Below are 27,984 nucleotides of genomic sequence, written 5' to 3' on the forward strand. Positions count from 1 at the left end.
TGCAAAGTGCTCTGTAGCATGTCTCTGCCTTAAGTTTATCATGAGTACCATTGTAGGTGGTAGAGCAAAACGATGATATGTGGATCTTCATTTATAAGTCTGGAATAAATGGATGCACACTGTAGGCCAGTGTTCTCCCCAGAATTGTTTTTTAAGCCGGGTGGGGCGCGATGAGAGAATGCAGGGCCAACGCTTCTCTGCGCAACTCTGCTTATAGCATAGGACGAGGTAAGCTGACAGCCGGGTGCTCACTAAAACTAGCTGGGTGGAGCACCTGGCTAAAAGGGCCTGGGGATAACACTGTAGGCGATGTGCAGATGCTGGAATCCACAGCAGCACGGTTGCCTAAAGGCTGTGGCACACCGACGGCAGCCTCTTCTGAGTATCCAGTAGTGTGTACAGCAGCTCCCGACCTTTCCCGAGGTGTCGGCAAGAGATATGACCTGCCCGATCATCTCGGCCAGACACTATTGTTCTCTCTCCTTCTCTGCCATGCTTGTCGTCCATCCACCCCGTCCATAGTGAATCCGAGGTGAAAAGAATACAAAAAAGATACTTAAGAAAAGGGGAAGCTTCTACGTCCTCCAGATGCTTCCTGGGTCCTCCAAGAGACCATTGCTGCTGCTTGGGGACCCTCTTATAAATTGGGACCGCATACCTCTTCTTGCCCAAGTGCGTCCATGTCTGGCAGTCCAAGCCGCTCTGGCTTACTGCGCAGGCCCGGCCATACACGCAGGTGCAGCAAGACGGCTGGGCTCATGTATTAAAACGAGCCGAGATGAAAAACTAACTATAACAAGTAACTTGTTTATATATTTTATCTAAAGTTTAGACAGCAAATCTAGCTGCAAATGGCTTCAACAGTATATGATTATTCCTGTGATACGAGAGCAGCCATATTCTGCTTGTGATCATTACACACAGGCAAGCTGATCTGCATCTCCACCCCTCAGCCTGTGAAAACTTCACTCCCCTCTCCTCCCCTCTGCCTCTGAAATCTCTGGCTAGTAGCACTCCCTCCTCCTGCCCAGACTGAGCTCCCATAAGCCCTTGCTACATGACTCTGAGTGCCTTGGCAATGGAGGAGCTGTGGGCGAGGCTTGTTTAGTTTATAGGGAATTAGGACATTAAAACAAAAACAACAAAAAAAAGTATTTGTTTTGAGGAATGCCATATATATATATATATATATATATATATATATATATATATATATATATATATATATATATATATATATATATATATATATATATATATATAGGAACACAATTATGCAATGAGTAAAGGTTTATCTCAAATCCACTTTAAGAGGATTGCGACCATGTAACGTTTTCGGCAAGCTCATTTCCTGTTTCAGGGGTCCACTTGCACCAGTGCTGATAAGTAAGCAGCTGTGTTTTTTTCCCCCTTAGGTTCGACTCTGGTACACTTTAACCATGGTAAATGCCGTCCTGCCCAGTGACTTGTTCCCAGTGTTGGGGGGGGGGGGGGGGGGGGACCTGAGAAGGTCCATTCTCATTGGCCATAGACAGAGCAGCCTCACTTAAACATCCTGTGTTGGATGACCTGTAATGTTTATGAACACTTCCAGCTTGGCTGAACGTTACCCTGTTTCTACGGATGACGTGACTAATCCCGAGCAGGATCACAGATTATTGTGTAGCTGAGGGATTGACTGACTTTTGTGTACGTTGAGTGTCCTTGAAGCTGGTTCTTGAGGTTTTGCCCCGTGCTGGAAACATCTTGATGCGCTGAACTGAGCAGTTATCGGGCAGGAAACTGTGTTGGTGGAATTTGTGGCCTTGGTAGTTTGGGAAGTGAGCTTGTCTCATCTGGCATTACTTCTGGTCTTGTGTGCTTAGCATGTGGTCTGGCCGTTTACTTTGCGATTTTCACAAGTGGTGTTCCTGAATTGAAGCAGTTCTTGCGTAATGCACACTTTACCCCCGGACATGATTGCTTTAAAGCTAGCCATACACGGGGCAATAGACCCCCCCCCCCCCCCCCGATCCAGTTAGTGATTTACTCCTCAATTGGGACGTATCCATTGACTTACCTTGTTGCCCCACATTCCAGCTGAAATCTAATCAATAATCTGTGGAAATGCTGCCCCTGCTTGCTTTGTACTGCTTAAAGCGGACCTGAATGCAGGTGTTCTCTGCCCTAAATGATATGCAACAGCAAAGTAACCTTTAAACAAAAAAAATTTCTTGCACAGCTGATACAAATCCTAAACTAAATCTGCACAGTTTCTACTTCCTTATTCATGGAAGCAGACATATTGGTAAAGAGGCTCTGAAGCAAGTCTCAATTCTTTTTTTTTTTTTTTTTTTTAACCTGTATTCATGTTAAGTTACCCCATAAGCCCAGCTAAACCGCTGCTATCCCGCAGCAAAACTAGGGGTTAATACCCCCCCAAATCCCCCCCCTGCAAAATCCACGACATTAAGGCAGAGCTATGAGCCGCAGCTCCGCCTCTTGCGCGTCAATCGCCGCGCGGATCTCCGCCTCTCCCCGCCCCTCTGTGTGAAGGCAGATTGAGAAGGGCGGGGGAGAGGCGGGGATTGACGTGCTTGAGGCAGAGCTTATGGCTGTAGCTCTGCCTCACTCAGGAAGCACTCCCGAGGCTCCACGGAGGGGATTAGGGGGGTATTAACCCCTCCTTTTGTCGCGGGATAGCAGCGGTTTAGCTGGGCTTATGGGGCTTAACATGAATACAGGTTAAAGAGAATTTAGACTCGCTTCAGAGTCTCTTTAACAGCCTGTGTTTTCAGATGGCCTTATCTGCCATCTCTGCCATAGGGAGTCACGAGACACAGCTGAGAGATCAGATTACAACTTGTGATTAGTCACAGATGAGGTAATCCAAGTACGGCTAGCACACCAATATAAATATTCCAGGAAGTTTATTTCTTATTACATGTGCAACATATGACAATTGTTTCGGGGCCACGGAGGGTTCCCTTCATCAGAGACAGTGCAGACATATGTATGCACTGTATCTGATAAAGGGGACCCTCCGTGGCCCTGAAACAATTGTCATATGTTGCACAGGCAATAAGGAATAAACTTCCTGGAATATTTATATTGGTGTGCTAGCCGTACTTGGATTACCTATACGGACTGATGTTGCTTTTGCATCGAGGCTAAGCACCCAAATTTCTAAGGTGTACCTCTCCATTACCTGACATTGCACTAGTCACAGATGAGGGGGAATTAAACAGGCAAAACTCTCTAAATACATACAGGGTGCATTCCTGTATGTACTGTATATTGCGCTTTTCTCCTGGCGAACTCAAACCACCAGAGCTGCAGCCACTAGGGAGTGCTCAGTAGGCAGTAGCCGGTTTAGGGAGTCTTGCCCAAGGTCTCCTTACTGAATAGGCGCAGCTTACAGAACGGGAAGAGCCGAGATTGGAACCCTGTTCTCCTCAGCCAGTACACTAAGGGCTGATTCACATCGGGCCGATTCCCGGCGATCGCGATTCAGCGGCAAAATCTTGCAATTTGCGCTTGTGATTCCCATCAATAGAATGAGAATCACAGCGCGATCACCCCAAAGACTCTGCATGCAGCGCGTTTGCGATTGATCGAAATCGCAAAAGCCGCAGTGTTAATGTATCCATTATGTCCTAAAATGCCTACCATGCACTGGCACACTGCCATGAACTGGGATTTCACACCAATCCAGTTTCCAGACGTAAACGCCTGATTAATGCCTGTTTGTTACACAAGTCAATATTTCCAGAAGATCGGATTACTTTGCTCTAATCTGCCAGTGATCTGCTGACCCTGATGTAAGCCATCAATTAAACCTCCAGTCAATTTAAAGGAGGCCATACGTCTAGCAACTTGGTGGCCGATTGACCAACTGATGCAATAAGAATGTAGCGACGACACTGTATGCGTCGGTGTAACGTGGTTCCCGGCGCTCGCGGTGATGCCGGACACCAAAGAACGCACCGGCAGGAAGGTGAGCATTTGCATTCGGGCGCTAGCTGGGGGTACGTTGTTCGTCCCAATATTGTACGCTGTAATGGCAGCCCACCCGAGCGAACCCAAGCGACCAAGGTTTTAAAAGCCTTCCCGATCATTTTATCCCGAAATCAATCAGCAAATAGGTTTTTCACAGATTTTACATAATTTCGATACAATTATTGAATTGGATGGTTGATTGACCCCACATAATTGAGTCCTGTGTGGGCAACATTCTCGTAAATCATATTTGAGCCAGGTATGCATGCCCTGGTGTCTGTAGTGACCTCTCACTAGCAGGACAGGGAAGTGATGCAAGCTTATGCTATAGGGCTTGTTTTGGTTGTGATTGCTCTTATCTGAACGGCTGTGCAGAGCCCTTCCCCCACTGCTGTTGCTTTTGCACTGGATAAATTTAGTACTTCCTGTTTCGCTTCTTATTTGCATGAGTGTTTGTGCTGCGTTTTGTTTGCTGTTTGGATGTAAAACGCGAGATGCGTTACAGGGAAGAGCAGTGTCCCGATATCCCTTCCTATTTCTCTGATCTAGCCTGAAAGGAGCGATGCGGCCCCCTTCATGCAGAATATGTGATATTTAGTGCTGCGTTCTAGATCCTATCTGTGGGGGAGGGGAAAGCGTCGCTGGCATTCAGAGATCATGTTGTGTGTATTTAGCAAGACACGGAACAGTTGAATCTGTGAGCAGGTCGAGCGTTTGCACTTCAAAGGCGAAAGCTTTTGTGAGAAGGGTAAAGGTTAATTAACAATATGCTTCCCACCTTATAAATAAAATTTAAGGGGATAGAAAAACTGACCCATTTTTCAAGGTTAGGTTTTGATGTCACAGACAGTACATAATTATGCATTTAGAGATGAAAAAAATTATTTTAGTTAATTAAAAAGGAATTATGTTTTAAAGGGAGTCTGAAGTGGTGATTAAAAAACAAGATACGGGCCTAAGGAGAGGGAAGGCTCTGGGTCTCCTCACGGTCCTCCGCAGGCTCCCCCCCCCCCCCCCCGTTAGCAGTCTATGACCCATGGGTCATATGGGTCATAGACTGCTCTCTTTAGGTGGGCGTAGGAAGTCTTCGCAAGCACTCTGTCTTTTGAAGACTGGCCACTCCATACTGCGCACGCGTGAGTTACCTCTCTCGAACTCTAGCGCGTGCGCAGTACAGAGCCATCCGTCTTCAGGAGCCCAAGTGCTTCCAAATTATCCTGCAGTGGGAGATATGAACCGGGCATCCAGCACTGGAAGGTTGAGACCGTGAGGAGAATGGGGAGGTTCTATAGGACCCAGAGCCTTCCCTCTCCTTAAAGTGAGTATCATATAGTTTTTTTTTTTGTTTTTTTTTTCATTTTTACTTCAGACTTTCTTTAGACACTGTAATAAGAAAAACCTCTCCTGGGGGGTACTCACCTCGGGAGGGGGAAGCCTCCGGATCCTAATGAGGCTTCCCCTGTCCTCCTCTGTCCCACGGGGGTCTCGCTGCAACCCTTCAAAGCCGACCCGACAGATCCGACAGCCTGTTCAATATTTACCTTTCCTGGCTCCAGCGGGGGTGCTGTTTCGGCTCTTCTGACGGAGATAGGCGGAAATAGCCGATCTCCACCGGGTCCGCTCTACTGCGCAGGAGAGCGGCCCGATGGAGATCGGCTATTTCCACCTATCTCCGTGGGAAGGAGCGGATCCTGCGCTGGAGCCAAAAAGGTAAATCTTAACATCACAGAATAGAATGATTAGAGGGAAAATGTTGCGTACATATTTCTATAAAATGTCAAAAAAAATCAAACGTGAGGTTACAATTGATAAGAATATATGATAGTTAACTTGCAAACAAAGTTTGTTTGAAATTTATAATGTAACAATTGTTACGGGCCTCGCTACACAGGAAGTACGGAAGTTGGGCACAATCCAGTGCAGGCGCATTGGCCCTTGTAACGATCGTGCTCGGCAGATAACTGTACACACTATAGTTTTGTAACGATTGTCATTCAATATGATCCGTCCTGTTGGATTTTTTAATTGTGCTGAAATCATTCGTTCGTCGTTGTACTTAATAATCGTGTGGTAAAGTTCTTTACCCGATTATCGTCAGACCGATCGTTAAGCTGCTGTTTCAAACGACCATAGTCGCAAGTGTGTACTTAGCATAAGGCTTTACCTCCAATATAGCTTACCTGGTGGTCTAGAGTGGGCCAAAAATTATGCAAAGTGGAGAAACCAATTGAGGGCCAAATGTAATGGCTCTAAGTCAGATTTGGCCCCCGTGCCGGAGTTTGACATGTATGTTATAGGACAGCTGACCTGAGAGGAATATGGAGGCTGCCTTATTTGTTTCCTTTCAAAGGATACCTTAGCGCTGGATAAAAATAAAAAACGGGGGTCGGGCAAGTGTACCGCCCCATCCTCATGCCCACTGCTGCCCCATTCTCCTCTGCTCTCCTCTGTTGTGTTTTATTAGCCCCCCGAAGCTACTTCTGGGTTGGGAGGGTCGGTGCGCAGGGGCTGCCCAGGAGCGATCTGCCTATGCTCACGTCAAGTTGTGACGCTGTGCATAGAGTGCCCGGCGGGCAATGCCTATGCACTGATAACCAACCCTAGTAGCTTCTGGGGGCTATTAAAACATATTTGAGGAGGACAGAGGAGAATTGGGGGGGGGGGGGGGGGAGTGGTGGGCATGAGGAGAGCCTCCTACACATACCGGCTACCTCCTCTCCTTTTAATTTTTATCCAGCTCTAAGGTGTCCATTAAACAATGCACATTGCCTGGCTGTCCTGATTCTTTGCCTTTTAACACTTTTTGCCATAGCCCCTGAACAAGCATGTAGATCAGGTGTGCTGACTGGATTAGCTGCTTGCTTGTTTTTAAGTTGTGTGATTCAGACACTACTGCAGCCAAAGAGATTAGCTGGGCTGCCAAGCAACTGGTATTGTTTAAAGAGGAGCTGTTAGGTATAGGGTCTCAGAGAAAAAAAACACATATATCAGTAGCTAAAGATTGGCTGTACTCACATTACATATGCATTTCACTGTCCATGTTTGGATTTCACAGAATTTTTATATAGTATTTGCAGAGAATGATGCTCCTGACAGCTCATGGCAGGTTCCATGTTTGTCTGTCTCCTATGAAGCCAATCACAAAAATGATTGTAATGTACAACACTACTGTGCAGTGAATATTAATTAGCCATGTGGCTAGGAACAATCGCGGACTGATGCACTATACTCTAACGCAGGGGTAGGGAACCTATGGCTCGGGAGCCAGATGTGGCTCTTTTGATGGCTGCACCTGGCTCACAAACAAATCAGTAGGGGTTGATTCACGGCTCAAGCAGCACAGCTTAGTGTGGCAGCGCAAGTAACCTTTTCAAAGTAGTGCACGGTACTGCTGTAGTATGCACCACTAACTTACTCACACTAACCCAAAACTAACAGCTGCTCCAATTGTCCCACCCTGGACCATGTCAGGTCCAGTGACTTTGTAGGATGAGATCCCTACACTTTGATTGGCCCAATAGGCTGTCTGTTACTTGACAGGCAGCCTATTGGACCAAAGTGTGGGGATCTCGTCCTACCAAGTGAATCAACCCCAAAGTCAGCTAGCTAATTGTACAAGCTGTTAGTCGGTATTTCTCCTGTCTGGCTCTCGGGGAAATTGCTGATGTTGCTGAAACCCAAGAGAAGCTGAAGAGGATAAACTGTGTACACATCACAGGGATGTGAGCCCTCTGCTGCGCACTGCGCCAGTTTTAAACATATTGTATGGCTCTCACAGAATTACATTTTTAAAATATGTGGCGTTTATGGCTCTCTCGGCCAACAAGGTTCCTGACCCCCGCTCTAATGGAACATATGCCCTGTGATTTTTCAGTGCTGGCTGCTGTTACAATCTGCTGTAACAAGCCTGTAAGGTCTCACTGAGAAAGCAGCCTTAGGGCGTGATAGGGAAATGAAGGGGGATGACCCAAGGTACTGCAGTGAAAAGAAGAGGCAGCCCCAGAATGCTTTGCAGTATCTGTTATTCGGCCTGCGTCCTCCTTAGGAGCTTGGGAATAAAGAGCCTTGCTGTTCAGCACACATCATAGTAAGAGAGATTTTTAACTTCAGTATTGCCTTTTTGGCTTCCTTCCAAACTGTTTAACACAGGAGAATAGAGGTTTAAATTAGCTTTTGCAGCCTGACAGTTACTCTTTAAAAGGAAATAAATATGGCAGCCTCCATATCCCTCTCACTTCAGGTGACCTTAAAGTGGACCTAAACTCAGAACGTCCTCTCTGCTCTAAAAAATACTCAACAACATAACCTTTAAACAAAAAGCATGTATTTTGTTACAGCTGATACAAATCCTGAAATAAATCTGCACAGTTTCTACTTCCTGATTCATGGAAGCAGATATATTGTTTACAGCCTATGCCTTCAAATGAGCTTATCTGCCATCTTTGCCGTAGCAGTCATGTGAGACGGGAGAGATCAAATTACAACTTGTGATTAGACACAAATGGGGGGGGGGGGGGGAATAAACCAGGCTAAACTCTACATACATACAGGGCGCATTTCTCTACATTTTCCTTCTGTCCTGTGCAAGAGTTCAGATCCACTTTAAGGGTGACACGCTGTTTCTATGCACCCCAACAAGATAAACAATGTCAATTAGAAGTGAATTGCTCTGCAGACTGCTCAGAAACAGCAGAGAAATGGTTGTTATCTCAGTCATTGGGCCTGTTGCACTACACTGCGCTACAGTTGCAGTGTGTAGGGAGCGTGTGTTAACACTTTAGCAACGTTACAGATTTAAAGGGAGTCTGAGCATCTCTCATGGGCATGAAAAGTACTTAAAGATGCATACCTTTCTGTAGCTCGTGCTCTCCTCTTTCATTTGATGCCTGAATCACCGTTCTACACCAAATAGTTTTCATTCGATTTCAATTTAAAAATCGAAGCTGCCATCTTGGATATGTTAGAACTTCCGGGTCACCCGGTCTTCTCTGTTAGAGAAGTGCATCACTGAATGAAGCAGGAAGGGGAAGTGACGCACGGCCATTGCAAGAGGCTCCTCCAGAGGGGTAATAGCACGACTTTGTTGGAAGTCGTCTGGCTTAAAGGCCTGTCCATGAAAGGTGCTCGGAGTCCCTTTTTAAAGCCCGTTGCCATGGTAAAGCTTGTTACAGCAATACTGCCTGCGGCTCTAAAGGTATAACGCCCATTGCCCCCCCACCGTTCGTAATGAAGAAATTGCCGCGTGCTTCCTCCACCTGTCGACTTTACCGCAGTGTAGTGCATCCGGGCCCATTACAAGATCAGACCTGCTAGTAAAAATTGACTGGTGGTCCTTCACACAGTGTTCATTGGCAGCTCCGCAATCCTTTGCATGTATGCAAGGTTGCTTGATTCGATGGTCGTCTGTACTATTGTTGGTTCTTCCCATCATTCAATCCGGATCAGAATGGCTGACTAACCCAACAGATCTGTCAGTGTGTGTACACAAAAAAGCAGAAGACGACCCCAACCAACCGCATCTGTGGAGAACTTGGTGTGTGTATGAGCAACTTCGCCGATGGATGCAGATGGCCTTGGCAAAGCACATTGTTCTCCTTCTTACCCCGCCTGTTGGAAAACAGTGTTGTGCACTGTGCTGTCCCGCTTATCCTTCTATAGCAGCTTGTTGTACAGATGCGTTTATAGGCTAGCGACACATTCTGTTGCCATGGAGGATGGATGGAGGGGCAATGGAGCAGAATGGGTAAAGCCCTGATCCCCTCTGGCGACATGGCTGAGCAGCACACGCATCAGCTGTGTAGCTGATTACGCACTGTGTTGCAATGTGGGGGGACAAGGAGCGGCGTGTGCGTGATGTCATGTGGTGGGATTGGCATCGCTGGGGTTGAGTAGATCCATGCAACGGATCGCTTGGAAGTCACAGGCTGCCGTACACACGCCTGATTGTTGGCTGAGGCGGCCGATATCGGCTGCCTCAGCCGACTTAAGCCAGGAGTGTGTACGACTCTGAAGGGAGAGAATGGCCTGAGTCAAGATCCATCTAGCGTGTGTACAAAGCTTTAGGCATACAATAACTATGATCTTCCTTTAGGTGCCCATTTAAGGTATAATTTTTCACTGAATGCAAACTTTTGATGCAATTTGAACGATCATAACTAATTGGAAGGCAGTTATCGATTGTTCATTTACTGAACTATTCTTTCTTCAAATTCATAAAATCTATCATCGCTCTGAATTGCGAGTGTACAGTGATTTTTATCGCGCTAATTGCGCACGCGCTGCTCCATCTTCCCGCTGCCTCCCTGCGTAGCAAAACAGCTCATCGTCACCTACACATCTGACTCGTGTTTGTGCAGCCTGGCCCAGCGATGTCACCCAAGGGAACAGAGGGACATCCATCAAAGTGTATAAACTCCTTTATAGGACAACTGTAATGAGAGGGATATGGAGGCTGCCATATTTATTTCCTGTTTAATACCAGTTGCCTGGCTGTTCTGTTTATCCTCTGCCTCTCACACTTTTAGCCATAGACCCTAAACAAGCATGCAGCAGATCAGGTGTTTCTGATATTATTGCCAGATCCGACAAGATTATCTGCATGCTTGTTTCTGGTGTGATTCAGACACTACTGCAGCCAAATAGATCAGCAGGGCTGCCAGTCAACTGGTATTGTTTAAAAGGAAATAAATGTCAGCCTCCATATCCCTCTCACTTCAGTTGTCCTAATGCTGGGCATACATGGTTAGATTTTCTCTCCATCAGTGGCTCGATTGATAATTTCCGACATGTCCGATCACCGCACGGATCGATTCCCCGCTCGATACCCGCGGGCAGACAATAGCGGAAATCGAGTGGAAGATAAGGAAGCAACCGCAGGGGTGAGCGGGAATCGATTCGGGCGGCCGCGGGGACGCGACGGTAGTCGATCAGGCGGCTAATCAAGCCGCCGGATCTAACCATGTATGCCCAGCATTAGTTTATTTTGGATCAGTAGTGCAGCTAAAAAAATTCCCAGATAGTTAGACCTTTGGAGTCTGCGGAATCCACCCAGTCACTGGACGTCACACATTTCCTATAACTAGATAATAAGCTGGTTTTGTTGACTTTGCACTTTTGTTTGGCCTCGCCCCTTCTATTGTTCACTTTGTAGCTTAGCTGTGGTCTGTCCTGTAAATGATTGGCACAGAGCCTCTGTGATTCATTCTCTCGGCCAAATTATGAGCCATTTTCTCTACGCAATCTAAAATTATAGGACTTAGGCCTCTTTCAGATGAATGGCTGAAGTGTGCGCCCTTGTCAGGCAGTTCAGCGTCCCATCTGCCGTCCACAAGTGCTATTCGGGTGTAATTTAAAGGCATACGATTGCAACGGATGTAACACTATTTGTGATGCCGCTTGACTGCCGGTGGCGTAATGTGGTGTCAGAGAACCACGACGTGCCACGTTTGATCATGGCTGTGCTTGGATGTGACTCTATAGGGCCTGTCCGGTCCTCCACTGGCCAAGGGCGTCATAGCTTCTGTCAGCTGCCCATATGAAAGCCGACTAAGGCTCAGTTCACACTTGAGCGGAAGCAAAACGGGCATGGTAAGCACTCCATCCATTTTGCGAGGCGATTCCCACTCACATGTCCTGCCGCCGATCAGTCCCTCTGTACTCGGCCCGGAGGCCTGGGAGCTCCACATAGGATGCAATAGACAATTTCTCCCTAGCAACACCATGAACCAATGAGAATTGTCCCTGTTGCTGAGGATTCGCATTGGTCTTTTGCAGCGCAATGGAGATCCCCCCCATGCTTCTGCCAACCACCTGGCTGTGTACAGGGAGGGATCGGTGGTGGGACACGTTGCTCAGGGCGGATGCGTCACCACCATAAGGCTATATGGGGGAGCGCATCCGCCTGCCCGGGATAATCCTGGACTGCCCAGAAGTACAGTGTGCTTATAGCAACAGATCCGTTGCTGAGTGTCACTGTCAGTTTATGAATTATAGGAGAATGGACAAAAATGTCCATCCTCAGGTCAAGTGGACAGGGCTGTGGAGTCTGAGTCGAAGCAGTTTTGGGTACCTGCAGTCGGAGTTTGTCTGTGGTTTCATAAACGGAGGAATCCGAGTGATTTTTTTTTTATTTTTACCAAATCCACAGCCGTGGTAAGTACTAGACTAAGGAGTCGAGGAGTTGGAGCCATTTTGGGTACCTGGAGTTGAAGTTGGAGACGGTGGTTTCATAAACTGTTGAAGTCTGATGATTTTTTTTTTTACCGGCTCCACAGCCCTGCAAGTGGGAACACAGCCTAAAGCTGGGAATATTGACATTGAAGTTATGAGGATTTGTTGAGACTGTTATGACCTCTGTTGAGAGATGGGGATGTAGGCATGAAGGGGGGGAGGGGGGGGGGGTCCTGTGTAGACCTAATATCTGTGAACCCGTTTGGCTTGTGACAAGTCACCATAGGTGGAAGTCTGTTGTATTCAGTCAGTACAAGTGCAAAATACACAAGAAAAATATCTAATATAGTTTGTCTGTTTTTGGTTTCGTCACACCCTTTTGTTTTTTTGATATTTACAGTAGTTGTTTATTTTGCAGGTACAGACATTGCTGCAGCTGAGGAAGTTGCTATCAAATTAGAATGCGTGAAGACCAAGCATCCCCAGCTCCACATCGAGAGCAAAATCTACAAAATGATGCAAGGAGGAGGTGGGTAATGCCCGGCTTCAGACGGCAGTGATGCTGATCGCTATAAAGAGGCAGTGATGGGCTCACGAGTATTAAAGAGAATCTGTATTGTTAAAATCGCACAAAAGTAAACATACCAGTGCGTTAGGGGACATCTCCTATTACCCTCTGTCACAATTTCGCCGCTCCTCGCCGCATTAAAAGTGGTTAAAAACAGTTTTTAAATGTTTGTTTATAAACAAACAAAATGGACACTAAAACAGGAAGTAGGTTGATGTACAGTATGTCCACACATAGAAAATACATCCATACACAAGCAGGCTGTATACAGCCTTCCTTTTGAATCTCAAGAGATCATTTGTGTGTTTCTTTCACTCTGTTCTCATGCACTGAAGTTTCAGGCTGCTCTTCCTGCAAACAGCTTTGCCCTTGTTTATAATTCTTCAGTATGTGAAAGCCCAGCCAGCTCAGAGGACGATTTATCCAGCTTGTAAAAGATAAGAAAGAAGAGAGAAGCTGCTATAATCCTAAATAACACACAGGCAGTGTGCAGAGAGGGGCCTGGAGGGGGGAGATGCATCACAGAACCACAACACTGAAGAACTTGGCAGCCTTCCAGACACAGGCCGACAAGTCTGACAAAAGAGAGATAAGTTGATTTATTACGGAGACAGTGATAGTATAAAGTGCTGCAGTTAGCCAGAACACATTAGAATAGCTTTTTGAACTTGTAGGATGATAAAAAACAGGATGCAATTTTTGTTACGGAGTCTCTTTAACGAGTGGCTAACCACTCAAATTCGTGATTTACATGAGGCTTAATTGCCTCAGGTGTGCAGCAATAAGAGAAATAAGGGGTTATTTACCCATAAGTTGTGGTATAGTGTGCGCTCCAAATACCTTGCACGCCTCCTATTGGACACGGAAGCCTCACCACGGTGCACTTCCTCCTTCCGGCTTGAAGGAGGAAGTGCGCGTAGTGAGGTTTGCAATGCGTCCAAAAGGAGGCGTGCAAGGTATTTGGAGCACAGACTATACCACAAATGGTATAAGCCGCATTTAAATCACCAATTTGAGTGGTTAGCCACTCGTTAATACTTGAGGTACAAATGACCGGGCCTGCCATGATTCTGTCCTAACGAGGGGGGGGGGGGGGGGGGGGGAGGTGGTGCAGGTACCACACATGCTGGACCACACGTGAATTTGTGAGCGAGGAAAGCTGTTCTGGTTACACTTGTTAGTAGAGCGGCCTTGGGGAAAGGTTTGTTAGTTGCACTACATGTGGAGAAAGTCAGTTATGCTGACCAAGCTTGTTGGGGAAAGAATAGGAAGGAAATGATGGGCTATATTATTGTGGATAGATATAAAGAATGGTTGCTGTATTTATGGGGCGGGTTGCACTTAGAAGGTGGAGATGGGGGTTGGGGGGGGGTGTTGTATTGGGTATGGTGTGGTGACTGGTGGTCACCTTGATAGTGATGAAGCTATGGTGGGAGTGGGGTTTAAAGCAAGACTGAAGTGAACCTGTAAAAATAAAAAACAGATACTGGCTATAGAGAGGAAGGGCTCTTGATCTCAAGGGCCGAGGTCCTTACACATTTTTGGCACAGCTCAAATTAACTGATGGGACTGAATCAGGTAAGGTGTGTGGTCCATCAGGCTGAACACATTTCTCCCTGTCTAAGTCCATCCTAAACACTGGCATGGGTTTGACCCTTGAGGACTGCCGTTTGATACCTGTGTCATAGAGCCTTTGAGGTCCTCTCCTTGCCCTCAGTCCACCACTATCCCATCGTGAAAGTCTGATCCTTTGGGACCCCTTGGAAGGCTTCTGAGGCACTTCCAAAGATGAGCAGCCCTGTACTGCGAGTGCTTGTGAAGCCTTCATGAGGACTCCCAAAGGCTTAATCCACTAGTCAAGCGTATAACTTTCGGTGGGCACAGCACTGGAACGAGAGGACAGGGAAGGCTCTATGGGATTCAGAGCCTTCCCTCTCCATAGACGAGTATCTGACACTTTTTTTTTTTTAAGGTCACGCTAATATTGCTTTAAGGTTGCTTCCTTTTTTATAGTAGGAGAGGAAGTTATAACAGTTGCACTAGCTGTATGACCCTTAAAGGAGTCATCAGGCAAAGAATACTAAATCCGATTTGCTTACTTTGGGCTTTCTCCAGCCCCTTGCAGCTGTCTGTCCCGCACTGATTGACAGTGGTGCTTCACACAGGCGAAGTAAGGACGACCTCAAGGTCTTCCTCTGCACCGTGCGGGGACCCCGGCCGGCAGAAAGCCCTAGGTAAGTAAATCTGCTTTACTGTTATTTGCTTGATGATTCCTTTAAGTTACCCCATAGGCATTTTAGTAATGGGGAGCCCATTAAAGCTTTGCTGTGAAACCCCCTGGTTTGTAGTAACGCCTTTGGTTGAAATGATCAATCAGTTGCGTGATTTTATGGGAATCTGACCATATTTAGTCCTCCCATTGCCATGATGTTTACCAGCTTTGCACTGGAAGCTCGTCGCCTCACACCTTATTTTTACTGACTGTCCTGTTTGCTCCTTAGTGGGAATCCCAACGATAAAGTGGTGTGGAGCAGAGGGCGATTATAATGTCATGGTGATGGAGCTGCTGGGCCCGAGCCTGGAAGACCTCTTCAACTTCTGCTCCAGAAAATTCAGCTTGAAAACAGTGCTGCTGCTTGCTGATCAAATGGTGAGTGGTACTCTGTCTTGTTTTTTAAGAAACAGAACTTAAATAAACTTAATAGAAAATGAATGCGCTGTATGCTTGCATTGAAGATGACGAAAATGTGGTGGCCTTTTACTTCCATTGAAATTGGCAGCTAGGTATTGATCCTCTTTACCAGCGCTGTGGAGTCGGTACAAAAATCTTCCCAAAATTGCTCCGACTCCTCGACTTCCGACTCCTTAGTCTAATACTTGCCGGGGCTGTGGAGTTGGTACAAAAATCACCCGACTCTGATTCAGTTTTTCCAGGTACCAAAAAATTGCTTAGACTCTGACTCCATAGCCCTGATCATCACTGCCAAAGCTTAGGAATTTTAAAGCTATATCATGATGGCATCTGCTTTTGGGAACAAAAAGCTCCTGGCCAGGAAGCTGACACTCTACCCAGTTTGCCATCCCGGGCCTGTCATTGCCAACGTGAATGCCCCAGCATGTTATTATTATATCTCTATCTCAGCTAATTAACTTATTTGTATGTCTTTGGGATGTGGGGGAAAACCATAGTGCTCGGAGGAAACCCACACAGACACGAGGTGAATATACAAAACTCCTTGCAGAAAGTGCACTGGGATTTGAACCGGAGACCCAGCGCTCCCTCGTAAGATTGCTAACCACTACGCCACCGTGCTGCACGTTGTCTGTATAATAAGATTCACCGGAACCCCGGGTTCCAGCGTGTAGCCTTGCCACCTTGCAGAAAAAGGCCTCTACCTTTTCTGATCTAGAAAAGGCCAGGGCCATTTTCTGCAAGGGGACAGATCTATCCCCTAGAACCCAGCTCTGATATGGGGTTCCAGTCTTATTTAACAGACAATGTGTTGGGACATTCTAACTTTTAAGCATTAGTGTACCGCTTTGGTTTGTTTTCTGTTTTTTTTAACGTACACCAAAGATGCATTTTAACTAAACTTACGATATTGCTGTAGAGTAGCTGTTAAATAGAAATCAAAACTAGTCCCTGGTAACAGTACTTGTAGAGGGTGCAGACAGGAACAAAGAACATCCATCGGACCCTAGCCAATCTAACTGTGTGTACATGTAAGAGTGATGTGCCTTCCAGAAGAAAGCCACCCATCAGTGTTACAGCTCCACCACGTGTGTACAAAAAAACCCCTGAAACTACTAGGAGACCCTGTGGTAGAACTCCTCTTCAACTCTTCACTGACTTCTTGCTACAACAAGGAGAGATAGTGAAAAGCTTCGCATTGCTAACATTGATTTATTCCTAATGCATTTGCATTCAATTCTTGTCAAAAAAGTTCATCTTATATAAAGACAGTGACATTCAAGTTAATACTTATGGTGCATAAGATGATTTGTTTGATCCCAGGAGGGTGCCCAGTATTAGCGATGGGTTCCATAGGTTGTTGCTGCGCTCCACTGTCACCGGTGTGCTCCTCTGGATGGGAAGGCAGTGTGTTGTCATTCTATTACTGCTTACAACAATGCACATTTGAAGCTCTTGAAGGCCACATAAAATGGCAAGGGGGGGCCGCATTTGGACCAAGGGCCTTGTATTGGACACCAGTGTCTTAGAGTTTGTGACTAGTCCTCTTGTTGGAGGCGAGGTAGTTATGGTCACGGTGTTCTCAAGGAAAGGCATTCCAGAGAACAACTGGTTGAGCAGGAACAATGAGCATAACAAACTCCTGTTATGAATAAAATTTGAGTAACAAGCTGCTTCCTCCAACAGCGGCAACGGCTGCCAAGCTCACAGACAGCTGTGCCTGAACATGATTGGGATGGCTGTTTATGGCCTCAAGGTTGGTTTCAGCGCATATATTTTTTTTTTCAGGGAAAGGAAGCTCGCGCAATTAGCCAAGTGTAGCCTCATCGGACTGATGTGAGCCGAAGCGAGTGCTTGACTTGTGAGGTCATAGCGAGTTTGTCACGTTAGTTGCATAATTGCCAGGCGATGTTCCCCACGCTGGTTTGACTCATCGGAGTGCTACGGCCCTGCAAGAGATTTCAGACATATGGTTCTCCTCTCTTTCCAGCGAGTCTTAAATCCCCAGCACACGTATTGGAGACAGAGGCTTAGTTCTCGGCACATGACTCCGAACATCCCACACACGGATCATGATAAATTGTCCAGCGTGTTGTTTGTTGTTGGGAGTCTGTTCGCAGCCAGACATGCAGGGGCCGATGCGTGAGAGCTAGGCGCCGGCAGCTCTTCAGTGCCAGGCAGCAGAGGGAAGGAATTTCAGCAAAGGCTGCTAATTAGTTTACAGCAGTACAGTGTCCTTGTCACCAGGGCTGTGGAGTCAGTAAAAAAAATCATCACTTCGACTCCTCAGTTTATAAAAAAAACGACTCCGGATACCCAACCTTGTGCTGACTCCGACTACAACTCCGACTCCACAGCCCTGCTTGTCACCACAGCTACACCTCAAATCAGGGCTATAACCCTAAAGCTGGCCATATATCATTTGATAAATGGCCAAAATGACCATCAGATAGGTCCCTCTCTCATCAAATCTGTTCTATTTCCTGTCTATTGCCTGCCCACACACTGCAGACAAAGTCGGCGTAACAGAGGGTGCCGGTACCACGTGCCTTGGCATATGTTGTGACAACCACGTGTGCCAGTATCACGTGGTATGGGCAGTGGCGGCTGACAATGGAGGGGGTGAGACTTACAAATACAGGGAGGAGGGCACCGGCCAGGGGTCTGCCAGTCGTCATAATATTGAAAATGGTTTCTGCCACTCATATCATTCCAAACGTATCCATTCCACCAATTTTAGACTCGCATTGTTCTAACGGTCGATCGGTCAGATATGTTGTGGCGCCGATTCTTTTCCAATTTGATAACTTTTTAGGATTGAAAGATTGATGGGGCTGCAAGATCAAGTAAATGTATGGGCAAAGTAACGCTATTCTCCCTAGTGCCTATGATTCACTACCAACCCCATGTGTGTAACCTTACCATCCCCCTTTCCCACTAGTGCCTAAGCTAAACTGCCCTTTGTGGCACCTACCCTCAACCGCCCCTGCAGTGCCTAATCATAAAGAGGCACTGTAGCAACATATAGTAGAATGCAGTAAGTTATTCAGGATTCCCACTTTTACAGCATCAAAAACACTTCATATATCTATATATTAGTATGTAGCCCCACCCTCCCAGTGATGTCACAGCCTAGGCTATTTAGCACTTTTTTTTTTTTTTTGCTTCTGAGAATTCTGGAGCCAATGAATATAGTGCCTAGTCCCCTGGAATGCACTGGGGTGGGGGGCATTCCACAAAGCTAAACAGCCTAGGCTAAGCATCAGTGCGAGGGTAAAGTTACATGCCAATATACTGTACAGCAATATAAAGATATAAGTGGGGTTTGGGATGCTGAGTCCTGAATAATTTACTGCATTAAAGTATTTGTCACAGCAGTGCCTCTTTAATGCTTCTTTCATCCCCCCCCATGTGTACAGCTAACTACCCCATGCATCTTGCAATTCCATGCATGACTGCAGGACTTCACTAGAGCTGCTCCCATCCTGTGGAACTCTCTCCCACTGCCCATCAGGCTTGCCCCTTCAAACAAGCCCTCAAAACTCCCCTCTTCAAGAAGGTCCTGCTTCCCGCCCTAAAACTCTCTGCCATAAACCTCTCAATGCTGCCCCCCCCCCCCCATCATGTCACTACCCCCTCCCTTTAGATTGTATCCCACCCGAGTGTATCCCACCCGATCGTGCGTCAATTACTTGGGCTACTACTCCAGCGCATGACCGGACATAGGCCTCGATTCATAAACAGCAGTGCGATAAAAAAATCTTGTCGGGAAAAATCGCACTCGGTATTTTCCCGGTCTGTGTGCGAATTCATAAAGATTTCCCCAGCTGCCCTTGGAGGTCGGTAAATTACGCAGCCCATTGAGCGGTAGAGTAGAGCAGTGTCTCAATTCTCTCTTTGCCCTGCAGAAATGAATCACACAGACGGCTCTCTCTGGCTCTCTCCACTGATGACTCAGACAGATGAGTCACACAGTCTTTCCCTGCCTGCTGAAATGATTCACACAGAGGGCTCTCTCCACTGATGACTCAAACAGACTTCGGCTCTCTGCACTTTTGCATTCATCAGAGCTGTCGGTAACTTGTTAACGCCTCACTAGAGGTGTCGGTACCGCCAGGCTTAGCGCATGTTGAAGGCTTTATGAATTGACATTTGCTGACAATTTACTGACATGTGTTGTCGGTAACTGCAGCCAAGTCGGTAATTTATCTCCCTGGTCGGTAATGTCAGCTTTTCATGCGGTAACAGCCTTTATGAATTGACATTTTGCTAAGTGGTCGGTAAAAGTTTGCTGTTTTCAGCATTACCGCATGAGGTAATGCTTTATGAATCGAGGCCATTGTCTGTAAACTTATTTATTGTCCAGTGCCTTGTAATATGTTGGTGCTGTATAAATCCATTAAATAATACAGCAGATTTGTGTATTTTACCATCTGGATGTGATGCCTGATATTGTCACAGTCTAGTCTGGCAGTGTAGATGGTCACTAGCTGAGGGATGGGTGTGAGCTTTGCTGGAGGAGCTTCTCTGCAATGCAGGGCGATGAAGTCGCAGCAATTTTGGGTACCTGGAGTCGGTGGTTTCATAAACTGAGCAGTCGGGAGTCGGATGATTTTTGCACCGAATCCTTCGTTCTGGTAAGTATTAGACGAAAGGTGGCCACGCACTATGCAATCTGACTGTACATTTTTTATACAATCTTACCAACATCCATGTATTATAACACCAGTAGATTCACTGTGACTTGGATATATTTTTCAGGTAGTCTCTTATATTACATAAAAGTGGTAAAATTGGAGATTGATTGTAAAGTCAGATTGCATGGTGTGTGGCTGCCTTATGGAGTCGAGGAGTCTGAGTCGGAGCCATTTTGGGTACCTGGAGGTGGTTTAAAAAACTGGGGAGTCTGAGTTGGAGTCGGATGATTTTTGTACCGACTCCACAGCCCTGCTGCAATGTACTTTGTGTTATGAAACCTGTTTATTGACGTGTGCTGCTTGTGAATCCACCATTATCTTCTGTTTAATCCCAGAGCTCTGGAGCACAGCATGTTTACCTACGTAACCAAAGCTGCTTTGTGTAGCAAGCTGCTTGCTTTCTAACACGCCGCTGACATCTGTCCAGCTTCACGGAGTGCTCTGCTGCCACTGATTGATGTAAATAGGAACTCTCTGCCATAAGAGAAACCATTCAAGGAATTCTACCTATATGTGTGGCCAGCTGGAGTCAATACTTGAGACGAATAAAATGATGCAGATTTTCGTACCTGGAGCTTCCTCCAGCCCCTAGAAACCTCTGTGACTCTTGCCACACTCCTTCTAAGATAGTGTTCACTCCAGGCTCTTTTAGGCAGGTGCTCCACCCAGCTAGTTTTGGTGAACACCCGGCTGTCATCGGCTCACCTCCTCTTATGCTGTAAGCAGAGTTGCTCACAGAAGCACCAGCCCTGCATTCTCTCATCACGCCGCACCCGGCTACTTTTTCATGCCACCAGGCTGGAAGGTCCTTTCCATAGCGCCTGTGCAGAATGCTTCTGGCCATGTGGGAGCATGAGCAGGGCATTAGCCCAAGCACAGAAGCTGCCGGCTGCTACGGATGGGACCCCAGAAGATTTGATGAAGGCAGAACCATGGTGAGGGACACAAAGGCTGGAGGAAGCCCCAGATAAGTAAATCTGCTATCCTTTTAATTTGTCTTGTGTATCAGGACCGGGCTGTGTTTTAGAGATCTGTGCTGCGTGGGCTCTGCAGCCCGCAGCACAGATCGTGAATACAGCAGGGCGATCAGACTCCCTCCCCCCCCCCCCCTTTTTCCCCCCCACTAGGGGGATGACCTGCTGGGGGGGTCTGATCGCCGCCGCTCTGTGTGGCCGAGCGGGGGGGGGGGCTCCTCAAAGCCCCCCTCCGCAGCGTTTTCTGCCCTCCCTACCTCTTCCGCCCTCTCGCTCTGGCTGTGAAGTGCGCAGGACGGATATCCGTCCTGCACATTGTAGTATAGGCTTCAGCCTATCAAATGACGGCGATCCCCGGCCAATCGGAGGCCGGGGATCGCCGATCTGCCCTACGCTGTATGAAGTAAACAGCGGGGATTTCTTCCCCGCGTGTTTACATTTTGCTGGCGAGCCGCGATTGGCGGCTCTCCGGCTGTTCACGGAGGCACCCTCCATGAACTGACATGAAAAGGCCGCTCGATTGAGCGGCTGTTTCCATGGTAACCCACTTAAGACCTGCTGACGCCTATGGGCGTTAGCTGGTCGTTAAGTGGTTAAGGTCCATACACACACTCTACAAAAGTAAAGCAGCCAACATCAGGGAAACGACTTTACCAGTGACCAAAACAAATGGCCATCCAATCGCAAGGACCATACGCACACCTGTAAATAGTGGGTGCTGGTGCAGGATCCCAATGGCAGGTTATCGACAATCGAAAAGAGGGTCCACACTCAGTCTTGATAGGAACAATATTAGGTTTTTATTGTTCCAGCACACTCATCAAAACAATGGAGTCGATTCATAAAAGGCTGTGCGGGGAAAAAAAATCTGGTTGGGAAAATAACTCATTCGGTATTTTAGACTTTTGTGTGCTAATTCATAAACATTTTCACAGGTGAGGAAGAAGTTCTGTAAATTACCGAAGCCGAATATCTGTTTGTAACAGCAGAAGAGAGTGGAGTTGCCTGTGTTGTTACAAGTTGTTCCGTGCAGTGAGGGCATTACAATAAGAGGCATCCCTTTAGATGTAGGTTTTTGTTATACTGCCTCTGCTTTCTCTGAATCTGCTCTGAATCTCTTAGTCTTTCTTAACACTCTATTTAATTGCCACAGCTAAGAGGAACTTCAAGAAACTTTACACATGCCATGCTTAGGTGATTTCCCCACTAGCTCCTACATCTCTTGAAACGTGAACCCAAGAGGTTAAACGGCCAAACAGCATATAAGGTATTCAGGGGAAGCCAGTTTTGTTCCGATCGCTCTGCTGCTGCCTGGGGGGGTTTAAAAGCTTGTCATCCAGACTTGGAGACGGCAGGGGCTGTTTCTATTGGCTCTCTGCTCCTGTCAGTCACAGCTATCACTGCTTCTACTTGTGATTCACGGCTCCCAGCACAGACTTCGCACTCTTTTCACTACTTCAAAGCAGCCGGTTATGTTTCGTGGCTTTACTGCATGTTCTAGTCATGATGATTAATTGACCTTTACTGGCATGTGTTGAGGTAATTACCGCACAGGTTGGTAATTTTACCTCACTGCTCAGTAATTTCAGCTTCTCATGCGGTAACGGCCTTTATGAATTGACGTTTTCCTAAGTGCTCGGTAAAGTTAGCTGTTTTCTGCATTACCGAAAGCGGTAATACTTTATGAAACGACCCCAATATCTACCGTCACAGCCAATAATCGTTTCAGGGCCCTTGGGTGGGGTTACAGTAATTCCAGGTGTGGTTTACTTAACGTTTACTTTATATGTGGTGGTTTTTGCACAGATATGGTGTTCATGTTTCTGTCTGCTTATGTCTTGACAAAGGGGACCCCGAAACGATCTTCTGCTGTGACGGTAGATGTTGTTTTGATGATAGTGCTGGAACAATAAAAAAACAAATATTGTTCCAATCAGAGTGCCCACTGCTCTTTTCGATTGTCTCAAACAATTCTTTCCAGTGATGTTTTCCCCGCACCGATATTGTAAACTACCAACTCAATTAAACTCTAAGCGGAAGCGACCATGCGCACATTCTGTATAACAGCGTTGTACACATGTGGCTCACAGCACCGTATCTGCCCAACAGTCATCTGCGTTGATCCCACTGATGGTTCTGGACAAATGCCTGATAACAGTTGCTCCCCATTGTCGTTTGCCTATATTTTTTACATGATTGTCGTTTGATACAGAGACGTTTGTCAGCTCCAAACGTTTTAAACAACTTTAGTTGAGCATGTGCACTAGGTTTTAAAGCTCCTAGTCAGAATCTACTTTATTCGCCAAATATGACAAGAGTCACACCTGGAATTGCTTTTGGTACACACACGCATTGGCATAGTGCAATTTTAGACAGACAAGGTATATAGTAGTGCAGTACAACAGACTTAGAGAATTGCAATGGGGCAGAGTTGCGGGGACACAAGATACAGGAAAGCGTGGGGGTATTGGTGGGGGGGGGGAGGGGGGGTATGGTAGAGTTCAGGAGAAGGAAAGCTTGGGGTACGGAGTAGTTCCTGTGCATGCCGGTTTTCGCACCTGCCGTGGTGGGAGGGCTTGTTTGTTATTCTGTTTGCCCTGGTCGGCTGTCAAGTGGTGTCGAGGAGGTCTAGTGGTGGCAGGGGAGACCCAATGATCCCCTCTGTAGCATTTGACCATTTAGGGATTGTACTTGACACTTACCGTTCAGCAAGAGGGCTACATTTTACTACATTTAAAACTATAGCACATTTTTAAATGTATTTTTAATTTTACTTTTTATCCACAACATGTATCCACACTTCAGACTGTGCGCTTAGAACAGTACAGTTTGCTATTACTTTCATGTCAATAAATGATCACTGCTACTTGCTAAAGCTGTGATCATTCATTCAACAAGCACTTTGATTGGCTTAGGGAACACGTGTTCCCATTCACCAATTATTGCTCTAACGGGCGGTGAAAGGTGCACACGTGATTGTCTGCAGCACTCAAAAAAATAATGCATATACCGGTGTGGAAGTGGTCAGCAGACGGTTAAAGCATACCTGAACTGACAAGTGACTTGATGCGATAAACATGGGAGCATCCATTACCATTGTCAGTGTCGCCTTTTTATTTTATTACCACCTAACCTCACTTCCCAGATAAGGAGTACTATTGATCTTGTGTTAGGACCTATTTCCACTAAGCCCGAACTGGCTGGATAGCTTTAGTCTCTTCTGACCTGTCATGGCTGCTGTCTTGTCTTTGCAGATTAGCCGTATCGAGTACATCCATTCCAAGAACTTCATTCATCGGGACGTCAAGCCAGATAACTTCCTAATGGGCCTCGGCAAGAAGGGAAACCTGGTCTACATCATAGATTTTGGTCTTGCCAAGAAGTACCGGGACGCCCGCACACACCAGCATATCCCCTACCGCGAGAACAAGAACCTCACCGGCACTGCCAGATACGCCTCCATAAACACCCATCTGGGAATAGGTGAGCTTTCTCCTCACACCTCCCACACTGAAGCTAGGGGGAACCTGTCATCTCTCAAGGCATTGCCAAACTCAAATTATGTAGTGGATAATGTAAACCTTATGGGAAAAAATAAACAGACACTAGTAGCCTGGATGGTATAGAACATTTGGAAATGGTCGAGGGGAAAGACAATAAAAGGCTGTGGTACTCACAAAGGTGAGTTGAAGGTCTGGTCAACAATCCAGCCAGCACTTGAGGAGAATAAATGTCTCCGGGAGGGTACGGGCAGAACCATTACATCGGCCGCTCTCTGGAAGAAGGAACCCAGATGCCAGGGACTCGAGGAGGTGTTACCCCTCAGGATGGTGGGTATATAAAACCACAGAGGAGGAGAGGCACCCAAGAGTATAAAATATTAAAATAGAAAAGAATGAGGTAATTTACCTCAAAGATGACTCCACTTCTGGTACAGGAAATAACGTTTATTAGCATAAGGGCGCCTGAGACTCCCAATGTTTGCAAATGTGATACACCCAGCACAGATTGTCTGCCTGTTAAAGTGTGACATTTGGGTTCACAAAATGCGTTGCTTTGTGCTAATAAACTTTTTTTTCTCTACTGTACTTTGAGGTAAGCTGCCTCATTTTTTTTCTGTTTTAATATTTTAAATGTTTTATTCCCTTGGGCACCTCTTCTCCTTTGCGAAGCAAACTCAAATGATCACATGTGGTGTTTACGTATGACTCTCTGACTGTGCACTTTATTAGGAACACTACTCTAATATTGGGTTGGGATTCGTTTTACCCTCAGAACAACCACAGGTCTTTGTAGCACAGATTTCTCAAGATGCTGGAAGCTTTTATAGGATACGTCCAAGCTAATTCAAAAATAAAAATACTTACCTGGGGTTTCCTCCAGCCCCTGGCAGCCGTCCTGTGCCCTCGTCGCAGCTTCGGTGGCTCCCGGTGTCCTCCGCTGCAGAAGCCGACCTTGCCGGGTCGGCTTCTTCTGAGCTCCAGCATGCGCCTCACATGGTCGCGCTGACGTCATCAGGACTGTACTGTGCAGGTGTAGCACAGAAGAGGCCTACCTGGCGAGGTCGGTTTCTGCAGCAGAGGAGACCGGGAGCTGCGGCAAAGGCACAGGACAACTGCCAGTGGCTGGAAGAAGCCCAAGGTAAGTGGATTTTTATTGTTTAATTAGCTTGGACGTATCCTTTAAAAGGTAAAGTACAGTATTTTAAATGAAATGGGAGTGAGCAGGCAGTTAGAGGCTGCTGAGGGGTAGAGGAGGATCTACGAGTTGTTGCAGCAGGCATTGCCCTTTTTGTTTAGCCAAAACTGTAAGCTTTCTAACAAAATTCAGCATACTGTGTTTAAATTAAACGCTGTTCTATCAGATCTATGTATTTTATTCTTAAACTTGGACTTTTAAATAAAATCTAAAGCTAAAAAAAAGTTCCACTTACCTTGTGCTCCTTGCAGCCTCTGCAGTCTTCCTATCCCCACGCCATCTTTCTGAGACCCTCCAGCCAGCAGCGGCAACCCCCTGAAAGCTAGCCAGCCAGGTGCCTTCTCGTCATGTCCCTGTGCATGGCAGCGTTCTGTACATGCGCAGTACTGGAAAACTGCTACTGAGCATGCGCCTAGCTATCCCAGCAACAGGGTGTGCATGAGCAGTAGCCTCCGACTGGCCAGCTTCCAGGGGGTCGCCACTTCTTGCTGGAGGGTCTTAGAAGGATAACGTGGGCACAGGATGACTCCAGGAGGCTGCAAAAAGCCCCAGTTTTTTTCTTTTTCAGGCTTAAGTAACCCTTTAGACTCACAGGAAGTGGCAAAGGTTGATGTTAGAGGCAGTAAAAGTGTTGTCTTTTGGCTTAGCTTGAGAGGGTCAAAGTACCCCAGTTACATACTTTGGCCAGCTGAAACAGCTCAGATCGACCATTTCGGCTGACATCTGTTGTGAAAAAGATCTGTCTTGGTGGAAAACCTAATCCACCTGAACAGAATATTTCAACTTTGCAGATCCATAGCAACATCACCCGGAGGCAAATAGAATCCATTCACTGTTGTCACAGAACCACCTGCTGACATTTGTTGACTGACATTGTTTCCAGGGAGCCTGAAGGGGAAGGAATAAGGAGGCTGCCATCTTCATCCTCTAATAAACAATGTCGGTTGCCGGTTCTGTGCTGGTGCTCCGCATCTAATACTACAAGTCGCTGGCCCAGAATGAGCTGCAGATCACATGCTGTGACTCCACTGGCTGCATGCTTACTGCAGGTGTGTTACTCAAACACAACCAAAGCTCAGGAAACTGGCATTGTTTAGAAGGGAATGAAGATGGCAACCTCTGTATGCCACTCACTTCAGGTTCCCTATCAGCAGACGGTTCTCTGCAGTGCCTGTATAGGTTTCTCTTAAGCTACATACTCACGGGGGACAATTGTCCCCCGTAGCATGCGCGCACGCGAACCTCCCTGCCGGCGACAGCTGTCCACACGTCTCGCCAGAAAGGCAGAGACGCGGCGGAAGCTGTTTGTGAATGGAGCATCCCCCGGCCGGATGCTCCATTCACTCGCGTAGGTCTCCTGTCGCTAGCCCGCGTACTCACGCGGGACTAGCGACAGCTCCGGCGAAGTCGCGGCGACAGCTGTAGCCGGCGATTGAACATGTCAATCGCCTGGCGACAGCTCCGACGAGGGACGGTTCGGGGCGCGCGCGTTATACACACGGGCGACCTGTCGCCGCAACACGCGCGTGCCACGTGGTTGCGGCGACGGCCGCACACCGTGTGTATGGGCCTTAAGGCCGGCCATAGTAGCTTGGTGGCCTACTGTCTGCCAGTTAAAGCGGACCTGAACTCAGAACTTTCTCTCTGCTCTAAAAGATGAGCAACAGCGTAATAACATTTAAAAAAAAATAGTTACAGCTAATACAAATCCTGCAATAAATCTGCAGTGTCTACTTCCTGCTTTCAGGGAAGCAGACATAGGATTAACATCCTATGTTTACAAATTGGCTAAACTGCCAAGGCAGCCTGCTGACACAGCTGAGGGATGAAATTACAGTGGAATTAGACAGGCTAAACACTCTAAATACGTTCAGGATGCTTTTCTCTATGTTCTCATGTCCTGTGAAAGCGTTCAGGTTTAGCTGAAAATAGTATAAAGGCCCCATAGCAGATGCTTAAGGTGTACCCAAGGCAAAAATAATGAAGAAAAAATATTGGCTGATACGGAAATTCCCTCCAAGCATGCAACAGCGTCAGCAGCTTCCTCTAGGCATAATCATGTGACCACGGTCCACTTAAATTTTAAATCTATACAGGTTTGTGTATAGATAGAAGTAGATAATCTCTTCAGTCTTTTTCTGCTGCAGAGAAATCAGGCATTCATTGTACAGCAGAGTCCCCGTTATCCATAACTCAGGGAACCTGAAG

General features: G+C 46.8%; 1 protein-coding gene across 4 annotated transcripts in view; it reads left to right on the forward strand.

The window, feature by feature from the left end:
• CSNK1D (casein kinase 1 delta) overlaps positions 1-27,984 on the forward strand; it is a 95,426-nt gene that overhangs the window by 33,433 nt on the left and 34,009 nt on the right. For 3 of the 4 annotated variants that reach the window (XM_068262996.1, XM_068262995.1, XM_068262993.1), the window contains exons 2-4: positions 12,566-12,676; positions 15,217-15,365; positions 24,333-24,561. In XM_068262996.1, the coding sequence (XP_068119097.1) occupies positions 12,661-12,676; positions 15,217-15,365; positions 24,333-24,561 (394 nt within the window). In that variant the 5' untranslated portion in view covers positions 12,566-12,660. Of the gene's footprint in view, positions 1-3,891; positions 3,977-12,565; positions 12,677-15,216; positions 15,366-24,332; positions 24,562-27,984 lie in introns of those variants that run through there. The other variant, XM_068262994.1, reaches the window with a different exon arrangement.

This window comes from Hyperolius riggenbachi, chromosome 12, assembly GCF_040937935.1.
Source record: "Hyperolius riggenbachi isolate aHypRig1 chromosome 12, aHypRig1.pri, whole genome shotgun sequence".
Classification (NCBI taxonomy): domain Eukaryota; kingdom Metazoa; phylum Chordata; class Amphibia; order Anura; family Hyperoliidae; genus Hyperolius; species Hyperolius riggenbachi.